The 16,605-nt window shown below is 37.4% G+C and overlaps 1 protein-coding gene across 3 annotated transcripts in view; it reads left to right on the top strand.

Moving 5' to 3' along the window:
* RMDN2 (regulator of microtubule dynamics 2) overlaps window positions 1-16,605 on the top strand; it is a 45,755-nt gene that overhangs the window by 12,284 nt on the left and 16,866 nt on the right. For all 3 annotated transcript variants that reach the window (XR_011094684.1, XM_068676449.1, XM_068676450.1), the window contains exons 6-7: window positions 11,044-11,119; window positions 12,753-12,830. Coding sequence is in view for 2 of the 3 variants with exons in the window: in XM_068676449.1 (XP_068532550.1) it covers window positions 11,044-11,119; window positions 12,753-12,830 (154 nt within the window). In the remaining variant the exon portion in view is untranslated. The remainder of the gene's footprint in view (window positions 1-11,043; window positions 11,120-12,752; window positions 12,831-16,605) is intronic.

Genomic DNA, 16,605 nt, shown 5'->3' with positions numbered 1-16,605 from the left:
GAAGTGATTTTTTTTTTTGGTAGTTCTATATATTTTCAAATTGAGCAAAAAGACAGCTATAAAAAAATTGAGCAAAAAGACAGCTACTATTTTGGCTATAAATAGTGCCCACAGCAAGTTATATTTATTGTGCTGGAGTTGGACACCAATTTGATAAAATATTCATTAATAGTTTTATGGAAGTCAATTACTATCAGTTGTAGCTAAAAAATTACATTAAGTATTTTGTGAAGCAGTTGTTATAGCATGTTAAACAGCTTACCAGCCATACTTTACTAAGTACCATGAAATCAAGGTGTAAATATTTTGCTTAAATCAGCGTATGACTGCTCAGAGAAACCATAGCTTTCTATTAATTTTCCTTTCTCAACAGTTTTCAAAATAACGTCCTTCAGTCTCATATTGTCTTCACATTTACAAAAAGTAAGCACCCTCCCAAAATTTTGATAATCTAAACTCCAATAATTAAAAAAGTGACAGCATTGTGGAAGTTTGAAATAACTTGTCAGTTTTTGTTCTATCATGTCATCTTTCTCTAAGCCTTGCACTTGGATTAATTTCATAGACCTTGCCAGAAATTAACAATCTTTTTGCAAATTGAATATTTTTTTTTTTTTTATCCAGTCAATGTTATCAGGTAGAAGGTAATTCTGCTGAGTTCTAACCAGTAATTCCTCACGTTGCTCTTTTGCTAGTCAATTTTATTGAACTTCTGACTTCTTTTCTAATGCTTTTAGCTTTTCCTTTCCAGTTTGATTTCTATGTTCTTAATTAATTTTATCATTGCGCTTATAGGTTGGGAACTTGCTTATCTTTCAGATATCTAAACCCTATCCCAGGCTTCCTTTGCTGTCTAAAAAGAAGTAGCCACTTCTGAAGCGCAGTCCATCTGAGTTCATTTTACCCATCTGAGTTAGGGTGAGATTAATTTTTCCTCAGGCTCAGTTGACTACTTCTCCATTGCCAATAAAGGGAGCACATGTCGGCTAGCTGAAGTTTAGATATGTGATTAGATACAGATGATTTCATTTAATTAGGTGACTCTCCGGTTTGGTCTCTCGCTCCTCCGGATCTTCAAAGATGGCTATGTTATTCTTCCCGTCTGTGTTCCTGTGAGCATTGCCATATTTCTATGATTTTTGTTTCCCTTTTAGTTTATAGCAATTAGCGATCAAAACACCCACTTTGTAATAATGGGGTGCTGGAAGTGGTGTGCTGTGGGAATCTTGGCTAAGCTTCACCGTCACAGAAATTTGCATTTACTTTTTCCAGTCTCTTGGAAGTAATGGTGACGCCTGTCTGGAGGTGAAACCTAGGCCCCAGGTGTTTGTAATGTGGCAGTTTAAGGTAAAAAACTGTTGCTTTTGGCCTTACCCACCTGCCTCTTAATGCCAATCAGCTGGAGGTTGCTACTCTGGTGGCAAAATTAACAGAAAATAGGATCATCTGAGCATCACTCCTCAATTCAAGGTGATTTGAAGCCTCTGTAGCTAGAACACCTGCTGAAAGCAATTTGCAGCCATGTCTGCTGTTTGCCTGATCACAGTCATAGCCACTTCTTTGGATAATGCTGGTGTACCCCTCTCAGCTAAAGCTGGGCCTATAAACAATCACAAATCACACGCGTGCACGACTGCCCATTCCCCCCACTAGCCTGTGAAACCGACAGAATCTTGTAGTGTAAATTCTAGTGGCAGAAACTATGCTGACAAAAGCTTGCACGCTATTTGGGCAGATGTAGGTGGTCTGCTGGACTTCGGATGCGAGATCCTGTACTGGCAGGCGCATCTAGCAAGGGAGGAGTTATGAGTGTAAGGAGATGTGGTCGAGGAGTTAGCTGAGAAAGCCAATTTGAGAGTTTTAAGTAGAGAATTTCATGTTTTATAAGCTACTGCTTCTTGTTACAAGCAATGGATTTTTGTAGGGTTTGCAGTTGCCATACTTCTTGTATGTGGGTTGCAAATAAATGCGAGGGTTTTATCACTTACTGAACTGGTGGCTTTCTAGAGATGTAGATGGACATAACAGATTTGAATAGCTTGATATAATTATATTTTTCCACGTTATTTTATCTGTTTATTTTTCTTTTCTGAAGTCTTTCTGACTTGATGCATAATAAGTATAGTGCACCATACTGCTCCAGCTGAAGCACTGAATGTAGTGAACTTCCCTGTTGATACGATCCAGAAAGACAGTCGAATGTTGCTTTCTAGCCTGGCAACTCTTAGGCTGGGGTCCCTGTACATCCTCTTCTGCTGTGCTGCGACCTAACCAGCAGTGGGCTTGTTTTGTAACTGTGCATTTATTTTTTTTCTTCCTTGGTGTAGTACTTTCCACAAGCTGCATAGATTTCATGTTGATTATAGATCATTTCTCTGGTTTATTGAGGATGATCTGCCATTTGGGATGCAAATACTTGTGTCCAATTTGCAGTCTTATTTTTGAAGGATTTTTTTTTCCTATTTTTTATAAAGCATTGATTTCATTAATGAAATTACTGGAAGATAATTCACCCAGGATGAGACTCTATGGAACACCTTTAACAATGCTCAGGTTCACATGAACCTTGTTGTGCAGTTGTCTGCAGGTGATTTAATCTAAACAGTATTTCCATAATTAGGTTGAGAGATGTCATATGGGACAAACTCAGTGGGTTTAGTGAGGTCTATATTCCCTGCATTGCTTTCCTTTAGTATACTGAGCTGGTTTATCTTCTCAGGAAAAAAACAAGGTGGTTTTCTTTGATAATGTGTGTTCAGGACAAACTTGTATTAACTGCTTTGTGTACCTTTACACTTAAGGAAAAGAAACATCCAAGAATGTTTTCAGATTAGGCTGGCTTGTCTGTAACCTCTGTCCTGTCTTTCACTTTCAAAATAGCAACTGTTCTTCCCTTTTCCTTTCTTCTGGGACCTTCCCCATTACCCGGAAGAACTTGGTTGTCAGCTGTATGTCAGATCTGCTTTGGTTGGGTCTGGCATTTGCAAATTTATGCAGTTTATCTTAACAGTATTTTACATGTTAATTGCCATGAAGAGGAAAGAAGAGTTCAGGGAGTCCTTCCTGTATAAACTGGGCTCTCAAAGTTGTATGCAAACAGAATTTTGCTTAAAATCATAAATAGCCAAGATAGTGTGTGAACAGAAAAGCAAAATACAATTAAGGCATGAAGAAATAAGATGTGAGAGTAATATGAAATCTGTAATTAAAAATGATAAGAGAAAAGCATAATGAAAAATATATAAAATATTAGGATTGCTAACAGGCGGTCACTTAGGGAAGAAGCGTGTACCAGTTTTACCCAAGTTCACAGTTGAAGTGCACTACCCAGTTCCAGGTTGGCGTGTAACTGTATTCCTTATGCATGCTTACGTTTGAGTAAAGGTCTTCTCCTACCCTTTGGGAGGATGGAGAGTTATCTGATAGACCACTTGGTATTTGACAATGCCAGGATATTTGTGTATGTATGACACGACATACATCACATGCGATTTTTTGGGCCCTGTACCCTTCTGGGCCGGCAGCTGGGAGTGATGGGACACCCTAGGGCATCTCCAGCAGCAGTAGGCAGAGCAGTCCAGGCAGGGATTCTGTGAATTGAACAGGGGCTCTATCAACTATAATTGGTGATCAGATACACGGCGAGAACTTGGGCTGGCTGCAGATGAGCATGAGGAAAAACAGCACTGTCTCAGACCAAAATTCTTGCTTTTCATCTCACTGCCATTGTAAAAGTTTGTGAAGTTATATAAGGTAATGGAAGAACCTACTAAATAACCTTAGCTTGTGTAAGGTAAGTCCATCAATTTGTCAGACAGATTTTTTTCACTTTTTATGTAAGATTACCTGTTTTGGTATTAGCTGCTGGTGATGAAGCTGGCTTTCTGACCTTGTCTACAGAAAGATCTGGTTGATTTCTTACTAATCTGCACTTTATCTTTCCTGAGGGGTTTTGATATTTCCTATCAACACAGCTGAGGTTTTAACGCATGTTTGGTATAGCTGCTATCTACATTGTTCACTCATGCATTACTTCTAATGTTTTCTTAAGCTGTTTAATAAATGAGTAAGGATTAAAGGATAGGCCTGTTCTTTTCCTGGTCATATTCCCAGCTCTCTACTTACGGTTAACCTGGGGGAGAGCGATATAAGCCAAGAGGAGGAAATTGATTTCAACCATGTTGGTTTCATCTCTCATTTTTGTTTTGTTTTCTGGTTTTGAATTGTTAAATACTTTCCTTTGTGGTCCTTTTCATTCTGCTATATTTATAGAACCTCTTCTTATTACTTCATATTTCTCTTGCAAGTTGCAATTCAGTTTGTACTGAGGATTTCTGATGTAGATCTTCAGTTGTTTGTTTGTTATTCTTTAATACCCAACCAATAAGGGTAATACTAACTTAGATGTGTGTGTATTTCTAATTTTAGGGCCAATTCCTTTTTGATTTTCAATGGAGAACATTTCACTGGAACTGAATTAGTCTTTACAACTGCTTCTTGCCTTTCCTCTGCATCAGAAAAGGTCATTTGCAGCTGCACCGTAGAATATTTTTTCACAATAACACTTTGATGGAACTTTATATAATCTGGCACTCTTTTTACAGTTTAGCAAAGAGCAGGGCAATAGGCCTCTCAAAGTTTCTTTTGGAAGCTTATCCCTGTTGCTTGAAAGCTCTGTTTACAGCATAAATAAAATATGTTTTGGTCACACCCTGACTGACATAACTGTTTAGTAAAGCCCTAGTGCAGATGAGAGTTATACTGGCAAAAACATCTCTTTTCCAGAGCAGGGTTTTTCTTGTGCTGTGCAACTGCTAGGAGCTGTCTGGGAAGTAAAATGTAATTTTTATCTGCAGCACTAGGACTTTGTGGAATGATTTTGTCAGCAGACTCTTGCTCATGTAGGCCTCGAGTTCAGTTCTTGTGTCTTACACGCAACGCAATCACACTTCATGCTGCAGTTGCCAGTCAGATCATTAAACCTGTTTTGAATGGTCAATTCTAAAAAACTTTAATAAATAGAAACACTGGAAAATAAAACCATAGCCGTAACCTTTTATTATTTGTTTGATCACCCCTGAAGAGATGGGGAATAACTACTGTGCATGGCTTGCTGATTTGTGCAGCCTGCATTGATCATTATGAGTTGTGAAAGAACCTGTGTGCAAAAGTTGCCATAGGCCAGTTGCAGGTCATGGTGTTTTCCCCAAGTCTCAAAAAAAGTGGGTCAGTGATTCCCAAATGGTAACTGTGAACCCTCACAGTTCATTTTGGACCATGGACCATCGTTACACTCACATTTTTAACTGGAAGTACAACAAGGATGATTCAGTACTGTAGTTTCTTCAGATGGCAGTGCTTTACGGTTTTACAATTACACGAAGCACAAAATATAGACACATGTTAATAGTACACAAACTTTTAAGTTCTTTTACAAAACAAATGGGTTTTATGTTTGTGAGTTGTTTGTTTGTGTGTTTGTTTTGTTCAAGATTTTGGTCCAGAAAGCTTCTCTGCTGTTGCCTAGGGCCCTGCACCTCTTTTTTTTTTTTTTTTTTTTTTTTCTCAGGAGGCGTTGTTACGGTTTTTGCAAAGAATAGAGAGGTTCCTAGATGCAGACAGTTTTCATGCCATTCACTTAGAAAAACCATTCGGTGCACTACGTTTTGGTTTGTTTGCCACAAATGAACTTAGTACTACAGTTAAGTTCAGGTTACTCTGTAGATCTTACCTGCTGATAGGAGCTGTATAGCACATGTGTTTCATTTAGACCAGAATGAAATTCTCAAGTGAAAACCGAGTAATTTTAAGTGAAGACTCCTCCTGAACCACAATTGCCCCCAAGACCTTTCATGCCATGTACTATTAGTAATAGAATTATAACAGATAATCTGTAGGGCTCAATGACAGAAAAGTAGTTTTCAAGTGAAATAAAACTCGTAAAAGAACATTTTGTAGGTTATTGTCATACTACTGACTTAAAATGAAATCTATACCAGGTATCTAACTAAACACTTGTAACCTTCTCTCCTGAGTTATCCCTTATGTAAAGTGACTTTTGAACTGTGGCAGAGACAGATAAATTACAAGCTATAAGCGTCTGTTTCTATTATACAGTCTTACATTTCAGGAGTTGATACCTGGACCAGAAATACTGCTCTCAGTCAAACTTCCTGTAACAAAGTTTCAGGTTAGTAGTTATTTGTCTTGTATTAGCTTTATGAGAAGACCAAAAACTAGTTTTACAGCAATCTTTGTTCTTAATTATGCTTAATCTTAATCAATTATCCTTAAACCACTTATTATTTCAGAAAAAAATAATCAAAGACAGAAGGCAAATTTAGAAGCCATTCCTGCAAATGTGTAACTTGTTCTATAGTAAGTGGATCAGAGAGATGTGCATCTCTGGTTAAAGAGCACTTAAGTGAGATAATAGTGGAAGGTCACCTGTAAGGACTATGTGATTGCAGGGGATAGTGAGTAAGTCATTACTTAGGTAAGTCATTTTTTGAGCAAAATAAAAGAACCCACAATCTAGTGAGGCTTTTTTTTTTCCTTTCCATAGAACAAGTCACTGCGATGTTTCTGTTCAGAAATGTTGCAGTGCCTCAGGATGTTTTTGGTCCTTCCTCACAAGTTCTTTGTCTACTCATGTTTTTATTTTTTGTGGTGTGGATTTTCCTCTTTGTGGAGGGGAGATAGCAGATGTTGACACTTGCATGACAGGAGCACTTCACAGAGAGCTTCAGATAGTCCTGCTGTGATGCGTCCCCGGGTTCTTGAAACAGCAATGCAACAAGTTCAAAGGAGGTAGGTTTGAATTGTGAAAACATCTACTTACTAGAAGCTTTTTGCCAGAATGGTCACAGGGAAAATAATACTGGCAACCAAGTGGTCCCTTACTACCTTTCTGTCAAGGGCAGTTGTGTTGCTATCTGTGAAAGCTATCATTTCACTATGTTTCCAGATTAGTCAGGACTATACCTGGCTAATTTTTTTAAGGTCATATTTGCAGCTTTAAGGACTACTAATGTCTGTTACAAAAATAAAATCTTAACTTTTTGGAACGCAATTCGGTTGTGGGTTCCACCACCTCAGAAATTCAACTATGGCACACATTTTCTACTGATGAACTTCTATGAATGTCCCTTAGCAGCAGCATGTTTTCTTCTTTTGATTTATTATGTTCGAATTTATTAAGCCAGAATTCTTCGATGACCTTACTTTAATGTTTTGTTTTGTTTTTGTTTTCTACCAAAATATGGCTATGGGTTTCATGGAAGTGTCATCTATGCAAGTGTATGCTACATGTGATGTTTTCCTGGAGCTCAGCTTCAGTGCTCTGGTAATTTTTTAATATGAAAACTATTTTTCTGCCAATTTCTACAATGTAGAATGCATTCCAAGTTGTAAAAACAAAACCAACTTAAAATAAAAAATAAAAAAGTCAACACCCAACAACCCAAATCCTGAACACTTCACTTTGCACCTTGGCACGTTTTACTTTGTCCATTGGCAGTCTTTCACATTCTTAGCCGCTACTTCTGTACCCTCACCCCCATGAGGGGGGTGATAGCAAACTGATGCTTTATTTTTCCTTTGAATCTTAATAGCTATACTTTTATAATGATGCATCATTGTAGCAAAGTGATACAGCTTGAAGAATTGATAACTCTGATCTCCAAGAGTAATGCAACAGGAGTCGTAAGCAGCGATATAAGTTGCAAAAATCTCCCTACAATTCAATAGGAATTGATATCTCGTTGACATCAGATTAAAAATAAAGCTTTGGGGTCTGGCTGCATTGCAGTCTGTGAAATATGTGTGCGAGGGGATTGAAGGCCAAGTAGTAAAATGGGATTTGGAGTGTCCTAACGTGGCTTAATTCTGACTGGAGGCTTTAAATCTTTTCTGTATATCCGTCTCATATGGGATGGATAAACTGTGGTTGCCAGAACCTAGCTGTTGGTATCATCTCTCTGAATTTGTAGTTTTAAAAATCATGTTGCTTGTGAGCATTCTTGATGTAAAAACTTGCTGGATCTACCTGCTGCTCTTCTTTTTGCAGCAGGTATGCCCCTCACAGTCTTATCTTGTTGGAATATGTATAGAAATTCTGGAACACCAGAAGGGATAACGTGAATTCCCCTTGATCTGGGGAAAAAAATAATAATAATTGAGCTTTAATTGTGAATGATTAAACTGCATAGAAATATTTTATCTGTATTAATGAACTTACATGACCATCTACGTTACATTTATTTTGATGAATTTCTGTGGCCATTTGTTGACATTATACAGGGGTAACATTAGCAGTTAGATCACTTCTTTTCAGTGCTAGCATTGCATAGCTTTTTATGTCTCTCTGAGAAGACAGCATGGTAGTATTTTAATCCTGATTTTCACAGAGCATAACTAAGCAGTGGTTGTGAGGAAAAACAGGAAAACTGGCTTGCAAAAGCTACATTTCAGTAATTTCTTAAGGTATGTAAGCATTATTATGTGATTTTTATTTATTTTTTTCCCTGTAGTTTTTATAATAGCGGACGAAATGATTAAACAACAAAAAAGTTAAAACCCCCAGGGCTTTCAGTTGCTGGATGTTTCCACGTGTGGCCACCAGATGGGGCAGGGCGCTGAAGAAGACCCGAGGAGCTCAGCAGCTCAGCTGCGGGGTGAGGATCTGGACAGCCGCAGCACTGCTGCTCTGCCTTGCGAGGAGCTGTGCCATGGACCTGGCAAGACGATTTCTGGATTGAATTAAAAAAAACAGATGGAAGCGTATTTAGCTAGGTCCTCCCGAGTTTGTGCTGATCATTTTCTTAATACTCCTGTCTGGATCAGTGAGAATAAAGTTTGCTTTCTTATGCTTCTTTTATAAAACTTTAAAATCATTTCAAACATCTAATAATTCTTTCCAGGTAAAACCTAAATTAAATAATAATAATAATAATAAAATCTTTTCTTCCTCTCCCAGAAATGAGTGTCTGAAATGCCGTCAAATTTTAAATCAAATTAACAGATTTATGCCAATTCCTTTTTTTGTATAGCCCAGTTCAAAAGTGTAAAATAGAGACAAAAAGAAAGTTAATACAGAAAGACATTCTCATTTTTTCCTTGGAGGGGAAAAAAAAAGCTTTCAAGTTAGTAGGTCAGCTTATTTTTTCATTCATTGAAAATTTCACTGTGATTTCCCTCCCCAGCGATTTTAGCTGTAAGTAGAAGTTTTTCTTTGAACTGGTTTAGACTAAGGCCCTCTTTCTTGTCACGCACAGACAGGGAAATACTGCAAGGTGCTGGATTAGCTTGTTCGCTTTTCATTGTTTTCTTTTGTAGCAGCAATCCGTTTAGCTATGGTATGCTGAGTTTATCAGATTAGCACTTAATGAGTAAAGGGAATAGGGGAAACATTGCCTGAGTTACTGAAGCCTAATAAAGGTTTCCGTGCCTTCCCCCTCTTTCTAAATACCTGAACTTTCCTGACCCCCCCTTGCTTTTTCTCTCCCTCCCAGCTCTTTCCCATAGGAAATACGCTCCCCTTGCAGATTTAATCGTCAGAAGTAGTGCTGCCATTAGCTGGGTTTTGCTCTGTGCTTGCTGGTCACAGCTTACATCCTGCTCGGCAGTGTTTGGCAGGCTGTACAGAGCTCTTACTAATGCAACTACTCCTTATTCTGACTTTCATGCCTTACCTGGAAACACTTGCAGACTAAAAATGCAATAACCTATAGCGTGGGTATTCCTAAATTAAAACCATTAGGTATGACTGTAAGCAAAGCAATTATGTATTTAGTTGTGATAACAGTGATATTTTAATTAGAATTCATTGGAGCTTGAATAATTACATTATATAAAGAAATTCAAGAAAACTGAGGTTTAGTAATGCTTAAAAACTGTGTGCACCATATGGATTGCGGCTCTGTTAGCATCATTAACTTAACAAGCTTCTTGCACAACTCTCCTGTTTTTCTCTGTACTTCAACTCTTTTTCCCTTTTTTAAGATTATTCTTTGTTTTAATTCAATATTACATTGTGAAATTTTTAATACAAAAGTAAAATTCTGAAAAAAGAAAACATCTGTAGTGGTTTATACTACTTAAATATATCTTAGGTGGTTCTTTTAGTGTTGTACAGAAATGTAAAATTATCTTAATAGCAATGAAAATAGGCCCAAGAAATGTGGGACTGACATACATGGGAGAGCTGCCTTATGATCAGGAGCTTCTGTAGTTATTGAAGTAATAAGGACAAAGCAACAAAAGTTGAAATGAAGCATCAACAAGTCAACAGTGTTGCTTAGAAAATAACTTTCTGCACAGAGGCATCTCTGAAAATATTTTCAGTTTTATCTGCCTAACAATTAGACCATTTTTTAACGGAAATGACCTTACGTTTCTTTTATCTCTGGTCACAGTACACAATTTCTGAGATTTAAAAAAACAAAACAAAATAAAAAAACACCTTAGCAATATACAGCTAGTCACGACAGATGGGATTTTCTAATAGCAAAACATGTTGTATGCTTTTTAAATAATTTTAACAATATTAAGAAATATTAAGCATAAGAATGCTAGAGGCTCAGAAAGGCACAGAGATGCTTGAGAAGGGTAGAAGATGACTATATGATTTTTGAGGCTTGTGTGGCTTGCTGCTGAGCCTGCCTCAAGGATTTGCCTTCCTGGGTGAGGTACCGTGGCTGATGGTGTTCGCATTCCCAGAGTGTCACAGTCTGGAGCACAATGTGTCCAGTTAAGCTTTTGTCAATGCTGGTGCTGCGTGGAAATTTTGGAGGAAAAAATCCCTGTTTTTTCACTTCATTGACAGTGTCATTTAAGCTTCTTGTTTCCATTATTTGTTTTGTATTGTTTTGTTGTCTGCTCCTGAATATGTACAGTTCATGCCAAACTTCTATCCAGCTGTCAAGGTGGAAGAAAAACAGTGGTTAATCTGTGAACTAGGTATTGAAATATTTTGTAATTTGATTCAAAGGTTTATTTAAATCACAAAAAGTATGTGTGTGTGTTTTTCTTTTCCCCTCTCAGGTTTGCAATTATGTGTGGCTATATGTCTCAGTTTGAAAGTGTACAAAACAAAATCAGGAATGGTTATCTCTTTAAGGTATGTTTTTGTAGGCTTTCGGTGCTTTGTTTAAGCTATTCCTTTAACTTATTTCCTTATATAGTGTCAAAGAAATTTTTCCAACATGGTAAATTCAGCCTCACAGGTTTATTTTGGTGTCGATGTTAAATTGAAGTTATTTTTACGTATGCAAACAGATTATATGCTTTCAAAAAACAAAAAAAAAATATGTAGGATGCTGGGAGGAACATCAAGATTTCTGTTACAGTTTGTAGTGAAAGGGATGAGGAAAACAGAGAAACAATTCTGTTCAGAAAATCAGAACATACAAATTGTTAAGTGATGAACTAACATAGTCCTGCAATCATGCTTCATGCCTCCTTTAATAAGTTATGTTTGTTTTAACAATGTCCTTTCAGAGGTAACTGTGTATTCTAGTTAGCAGTTTCTGTTGCATGTGCTCCCTACCTCTTGTCCTCAGTATTGCTCTGGCTGTTTGCACCCACTGCCCTCCGAGCCAGCGTCCCCCCATTTTGGGTATCAGTGAGAGGCAGCAGATATGTGACAGGTCCCCATCACATCCAGCCCGTGGTAGGGCTTGGAGTGTTACATTAACTACATCCAGGCTGTGCGGAGTTAGCTAAGCCCCAACTGCTGCAACTAGTGAGGTAAGAAAGAGAAAATGACAAAAATGCGACCAGAGGAGTGCTGCAGTTCTTTAAGGATGGGGTTTAAAAAGAAACCACGGTGTTAGTTGCCTTTTCAGTGAGGTTTACCTCTTCAGAAGTAATTTTTAAAATCCAAGTGAATCATTAGGCAATGCTAATGCTTTGAGGAAAATAAGAGCATGAAAACATAGCTTCTATGTGATCGGTTTGTGGACAAAATGATAGAATAATAGGTTCTTATATCTGTGTAACTCGGATATTTTAGTGACTGGCTTAGTCAGAAAAGGAGAGATCTGAAAAAAATGAAGCCTTAGAAGAGAGATTTATTTTGAGACAAATAGTACTTAGGGGTGAAATAATGTATTTCTTTTTCTTTAAACTCAGGTTGAGCAGTAAGAGCTTTCTTCAGTAAATTAAAGAGAGAAATAAAGATATTTATGACCTATAATGACAGTGGTTTTGGAAGAATCACCATATTAGATGTTTTCTAACTGTTATTGTTTCACTGCAGCAGAACCCTTTTATTTCCTGAATTTTATGTTATAATAACAATTTGTTGTCTCCTGTACCATTTCATTGGAGCAGCAATATTACAGGGTGGAAAAGACTTCAATGATGGGTGCTGGCATGTAGGAACTATCAAAGACAGTAGTTGCTTTCTCACTGGTCTGGTGTGTGACAGTTCCCTAACACTAACTGTAAATAAAAAGAATATAATTGAAGTTGTTGCCTTTTTCAGGCAAAGTTTTTGAGCTCTTTGACTGAAGTTTTGAACAGTTTATTTGTGGTCTTGTTGCATTGCGTGCAAAGTTGTTAAATAATTTTGTGTGTGGTTTTCCTCAATAAGGAAATGGTTTGCTAGTTAAAATGTATTTAGGATGTTAGAAAATAATTGCAGCAGAAGAAAAGTTCTGAATTTGTATATGATTTGCAGCAAATCTCTTAGAATGTAAACACACTTGCTAAGCAAACATCTAAAGTGACACTGATTTTCTTTTTAATAGGAGCACCTAGACAAAGCAATTGAACTTAAACCTCAAGATCCTTTTTTATATTACCTAAATGGAAGATGGTGCTATTCAGTAAGTTTTCTTATTTTTTTTTTTGTATCTTACATATTGAATATACAGAAAAAATATAATACATTTGAAATGAAGTAATGGGACTTAACACAAAGTAGGTGTTTATTGAAGTAGATGTTTGGAGCTAAATGAAGCAGTGCGTATACATTTCCCGAATCAACTTCCATGTGTGTGATGTTACTGGACTACCATACTGGCTTGGTAAATTTCAAGAGAAAGTCTCAACAAAGATAAAGAGAGAAAATCTGTCGTTCACCAAAGTTTTGCAAGAAATACAAATTTTGTTATGCCAACTCAGCAAGAGCTTTTAAATATTTTATTACTGACGTAGTGATAAGTACTCATATAAAAAAAAATAGTAGATTGGTTTGCCAGTTTAGCAGTTGTTTGTTTGTTTTTTAGCAAAAATGATGCTTTTTGCATATGAGAGTTGCTCTATTGTGAAGCCCACATCTTTGATGGCTCATATGACTATCCTTATCACTTCATCTTTTATGCTACAAAGAATCTCTTGTCCGAAGAAAATGTTCTTGCATAGTCTAGGCTGTAAAAGATCGTTGGGAGGCTTCTCAGAGTAGTAAAGGCTGATGTACAGTGAATTCCAGCCCTGCCTTTTTCCTCCAGCTACTTCCAGTGCTAGTCATTACGAAGTGCCTGCAAACTAGAAAGAAGGAGTTGCCGTGTTATTTAGAACGTTGCAGCCTCTGACTTTGTTTGTCTTTATCTGCAACAAGCCTTAATGCCAGGTAATCTTTCAGCAGTTCTTTCAGATCATATGTATAACTTTCAAAAAGCTTTCAGCAACTACATTTTTTCTCAGTGGATCCAAATGAAGAATGACACCAACTTTTTCAAAGAGCTTATTTTGCTTTTCATCACAGTGTGTTCTTCAATGTCAGCATAAGCAATGCAAAAGTGAGTTGCCAAAGATTGTCCTATATCATGCATGCTGTCCTGCTTTTTGAAGAGCATCTCTCTCACCAGTGATTCCTTAAGCACTTTCATATGATGTCCAACAACTGACTGCAGCTTCCATTTCTGTCAAACACTCCCAGATGTTTCTCATGGCTTATTTAACACTGGAGCTATTGCATTTGGAAGCTTTACATGTAATCTCAGCATACCTCATTTTGTTAATACTGTGCTATCTTTTAATCATATTTCATGTTAGTGACAGTCACCACTTACTGACTGACTACATGTGGTTTGTTGCACAGTACCATTATGAATTCATGTTCCACACTTACAGCATCTATGCAGAACTTCCTTGGTGAATAATAAAGCAACAGATTAGGATTTGCCTTAGGGGGTGACCTGACTTGCATTGTATTAAGTGAAACTTCGTATGATGTAGCCACTGAGATACTTGAGATTGATTTTTTTTTTTTTTTCTTATTTTTAGTTCTTGCATTCTGTGACTTTGTTGCTGGCCTTGACAAAATAGTAGCCTGAAGAGCTAAGCGCAGACTTGCGTAGTACAGATAAATGCAAGTACAGGACTAACATTTTGTTTTAACTTTTAGGGTGGTCAGCTGTTTTGTCACTTGTACGCTTTCAGTAGCAAGATGAGGTGATTATTCAGGACCATTGTTTGGGTTTAGACACCTTGCTTGAGTACAGAAGTTAGGTCTTAATCCTAGCCTGGTGAAGTTCATGATATTCCCATTAGTTTTAGCAGACTGAGTGAGTTTCTGTGCTGATCCACCAATAGAGGTTTTGGTCATGCATGTAATATAGGTAGTCTAGGACCTTGTGGAAGATGCAGCAGATCTTGTGATCTTTTTCTCCAGACTGTGTTGTTTCATACTGTGGTAATTATCCCTCAATTAGGCTGTTAGCTGTGGCATTGGTTCCAAATACTTCCTCGGGGTGGGAAGTACGATAGGGTGTTTAAAGAATATGTATATTACACTTCCTTTGTAATGCTACCTGTAGATGGAGTGATTATGCTCCTCTTAGACCCTCTGTTTTTTTCTGTTTAGTCTAGCAGAGGTTGAGGCTGGGAAGGCGGTGTTACCCACTGCAAGGAAAACAAAGGGAAAAAAGGGCTGACCGAGTTAAAAAGGTTAGTGTGTACTTGAAGCTTTAGTTCGCTTTTGGGCCAAGGTTAGTGTGTACTTGAAGCTTTAGCTCGCTTTTGGGCCAAGCTAAGATTTGCCTTAATGTTTGCTCTTCCATAAGTGTTGTTTATTTGATTTGTGTTAGTTTTGCTAGAATTTGGCCTTGCCTAGCTTTCTCATTGCAACGCAGCACTTTGTGAAGAGCAGTGGTGTGGCAATGTCACATTTCTTACACAGTGACTGTTCTTGCTGGGCCAGATCTGAAGCTGGTGCAAAGTGACACAGCGCCTTCCAGCAGGACAAGGAGCTGGATTGCCACGGCCTTACAGCACTGAGTAGGCTGATGCAGAGCTAGTGACTTTCATGTGCCATATTGTCTAAAAATCTTTTTTTTTTTTTTTCTGGTTCTGATTTCTTTTACCATTATGAAACCAGCAGAGCTGTACAAAAGAGGTAGATGCTGGTTTGATAGGAGCATCATCACTGCTTTGTTAGAGAATTAATTCCGGTATCGAGATCAGGTAGGCAAGATTTACGAAAGATCATTTTATAGATGTCATTATGGGCAAAGTATTATCTGTAAGAGCTGCTGTGTATTCAAGAAGGCATGTGTAGCTCCCATATAGAGCATGGTTTTTATTCTTTTATGACAAAGGGAAAAAACAACTATTTATGCATTGAGCAAACATAATAGAACACCACAGTAATAGGCAACTGTGGAGCCCTACCAAGTGTTACTGAAGTATTCCTTTTTCTAGAGCTAATGCACACTTCTAAATGGTGGTGTGTTGTTTTTTTTTCCAGTTTATCTTCATTGATAATGTGTAGGAAAAGTTAAATACCATATAATTGTTATTAAAATACTTTGAAATATCTGTTAAGGAAACTGAACCAGTATTCAGTGTGCGTAAGAGATACTAGTATTGCAAGGAAAAACAACTGGCTCAAAATAGTTTTCATTTAAAATATCTTTAATGATGGTAAGCTAAACTTCTTCTCCTCAGCCTTCCATGACATAACCAAGCTTTGCTGACTGCATATCTTTTAGGGAACATTGCATGTCCTAAGTATATGCTTGCATAGATGCATGTGACTTAAAATAAGTAGTGTTTAGAGCCTTCTAAATTGCAGCTTTTGGTTGTTAAGAGATCAGCAAGAAATATTTATTAGAAGGGAAAAGATCTATGGTGCATAGTGTAGAGTAATTATTTCTTTCTTCCGAATTTTGTGAGCAATTGTCTGATGATCCTTAAAAATTTAGTGTTTGTTTTTGTTTATTGCTTTAGTGTTTAGAGTAGCTTTTAAAAAACTGAGTCCATATCTAGTTAAGACTAATGGCTACTTGCCATTATAGGAGTGACATGAGATGGCTAGCGTATACTTGTGAAACTGAAGCAGAGCCTCTGGTAAATGTTAGTGGGGTGTTAAAAATTAGATTTCTTGGAATTTTAGTATTGTAGGTTACATGCTATGTGTTGAATTCATCTCTGGTGTATCCCAATTTAATCTATTTGGGTTACATCGGGGAACAAATTGACCCAGTTCCTTTGTCTGTGTGCTCTCTAAGTTTGCTTCTCTTACTGGAAAGTGAAAAGCCCAGGGAATTCAAGTTAGATAAATGGCTAAATGCCCATGCAGAGTGTAGGTTCGTCAGCTGGCAAGAAAGAGAATATTTATGTTGGAAGCCAGTGTTTAAAAACTGCTCTCTAGTTATT

The sequence above is a fragment of the Anas acuta genome, chromosome 3, assembly GCF_963932015.1.
Source record: "Anas acuta chromosome 3, bAnaAcu1.1, whole genome shotgun sequence".
Taxonomy (NCBI): Eukaryota; Metazoa; Chordata; class Aves; order Anseriformes; family Anatidae; genus Anas; species Anas acuta.
This window is presented reverse-complemented; position numbering and strand designations above follow the sequence as displayed.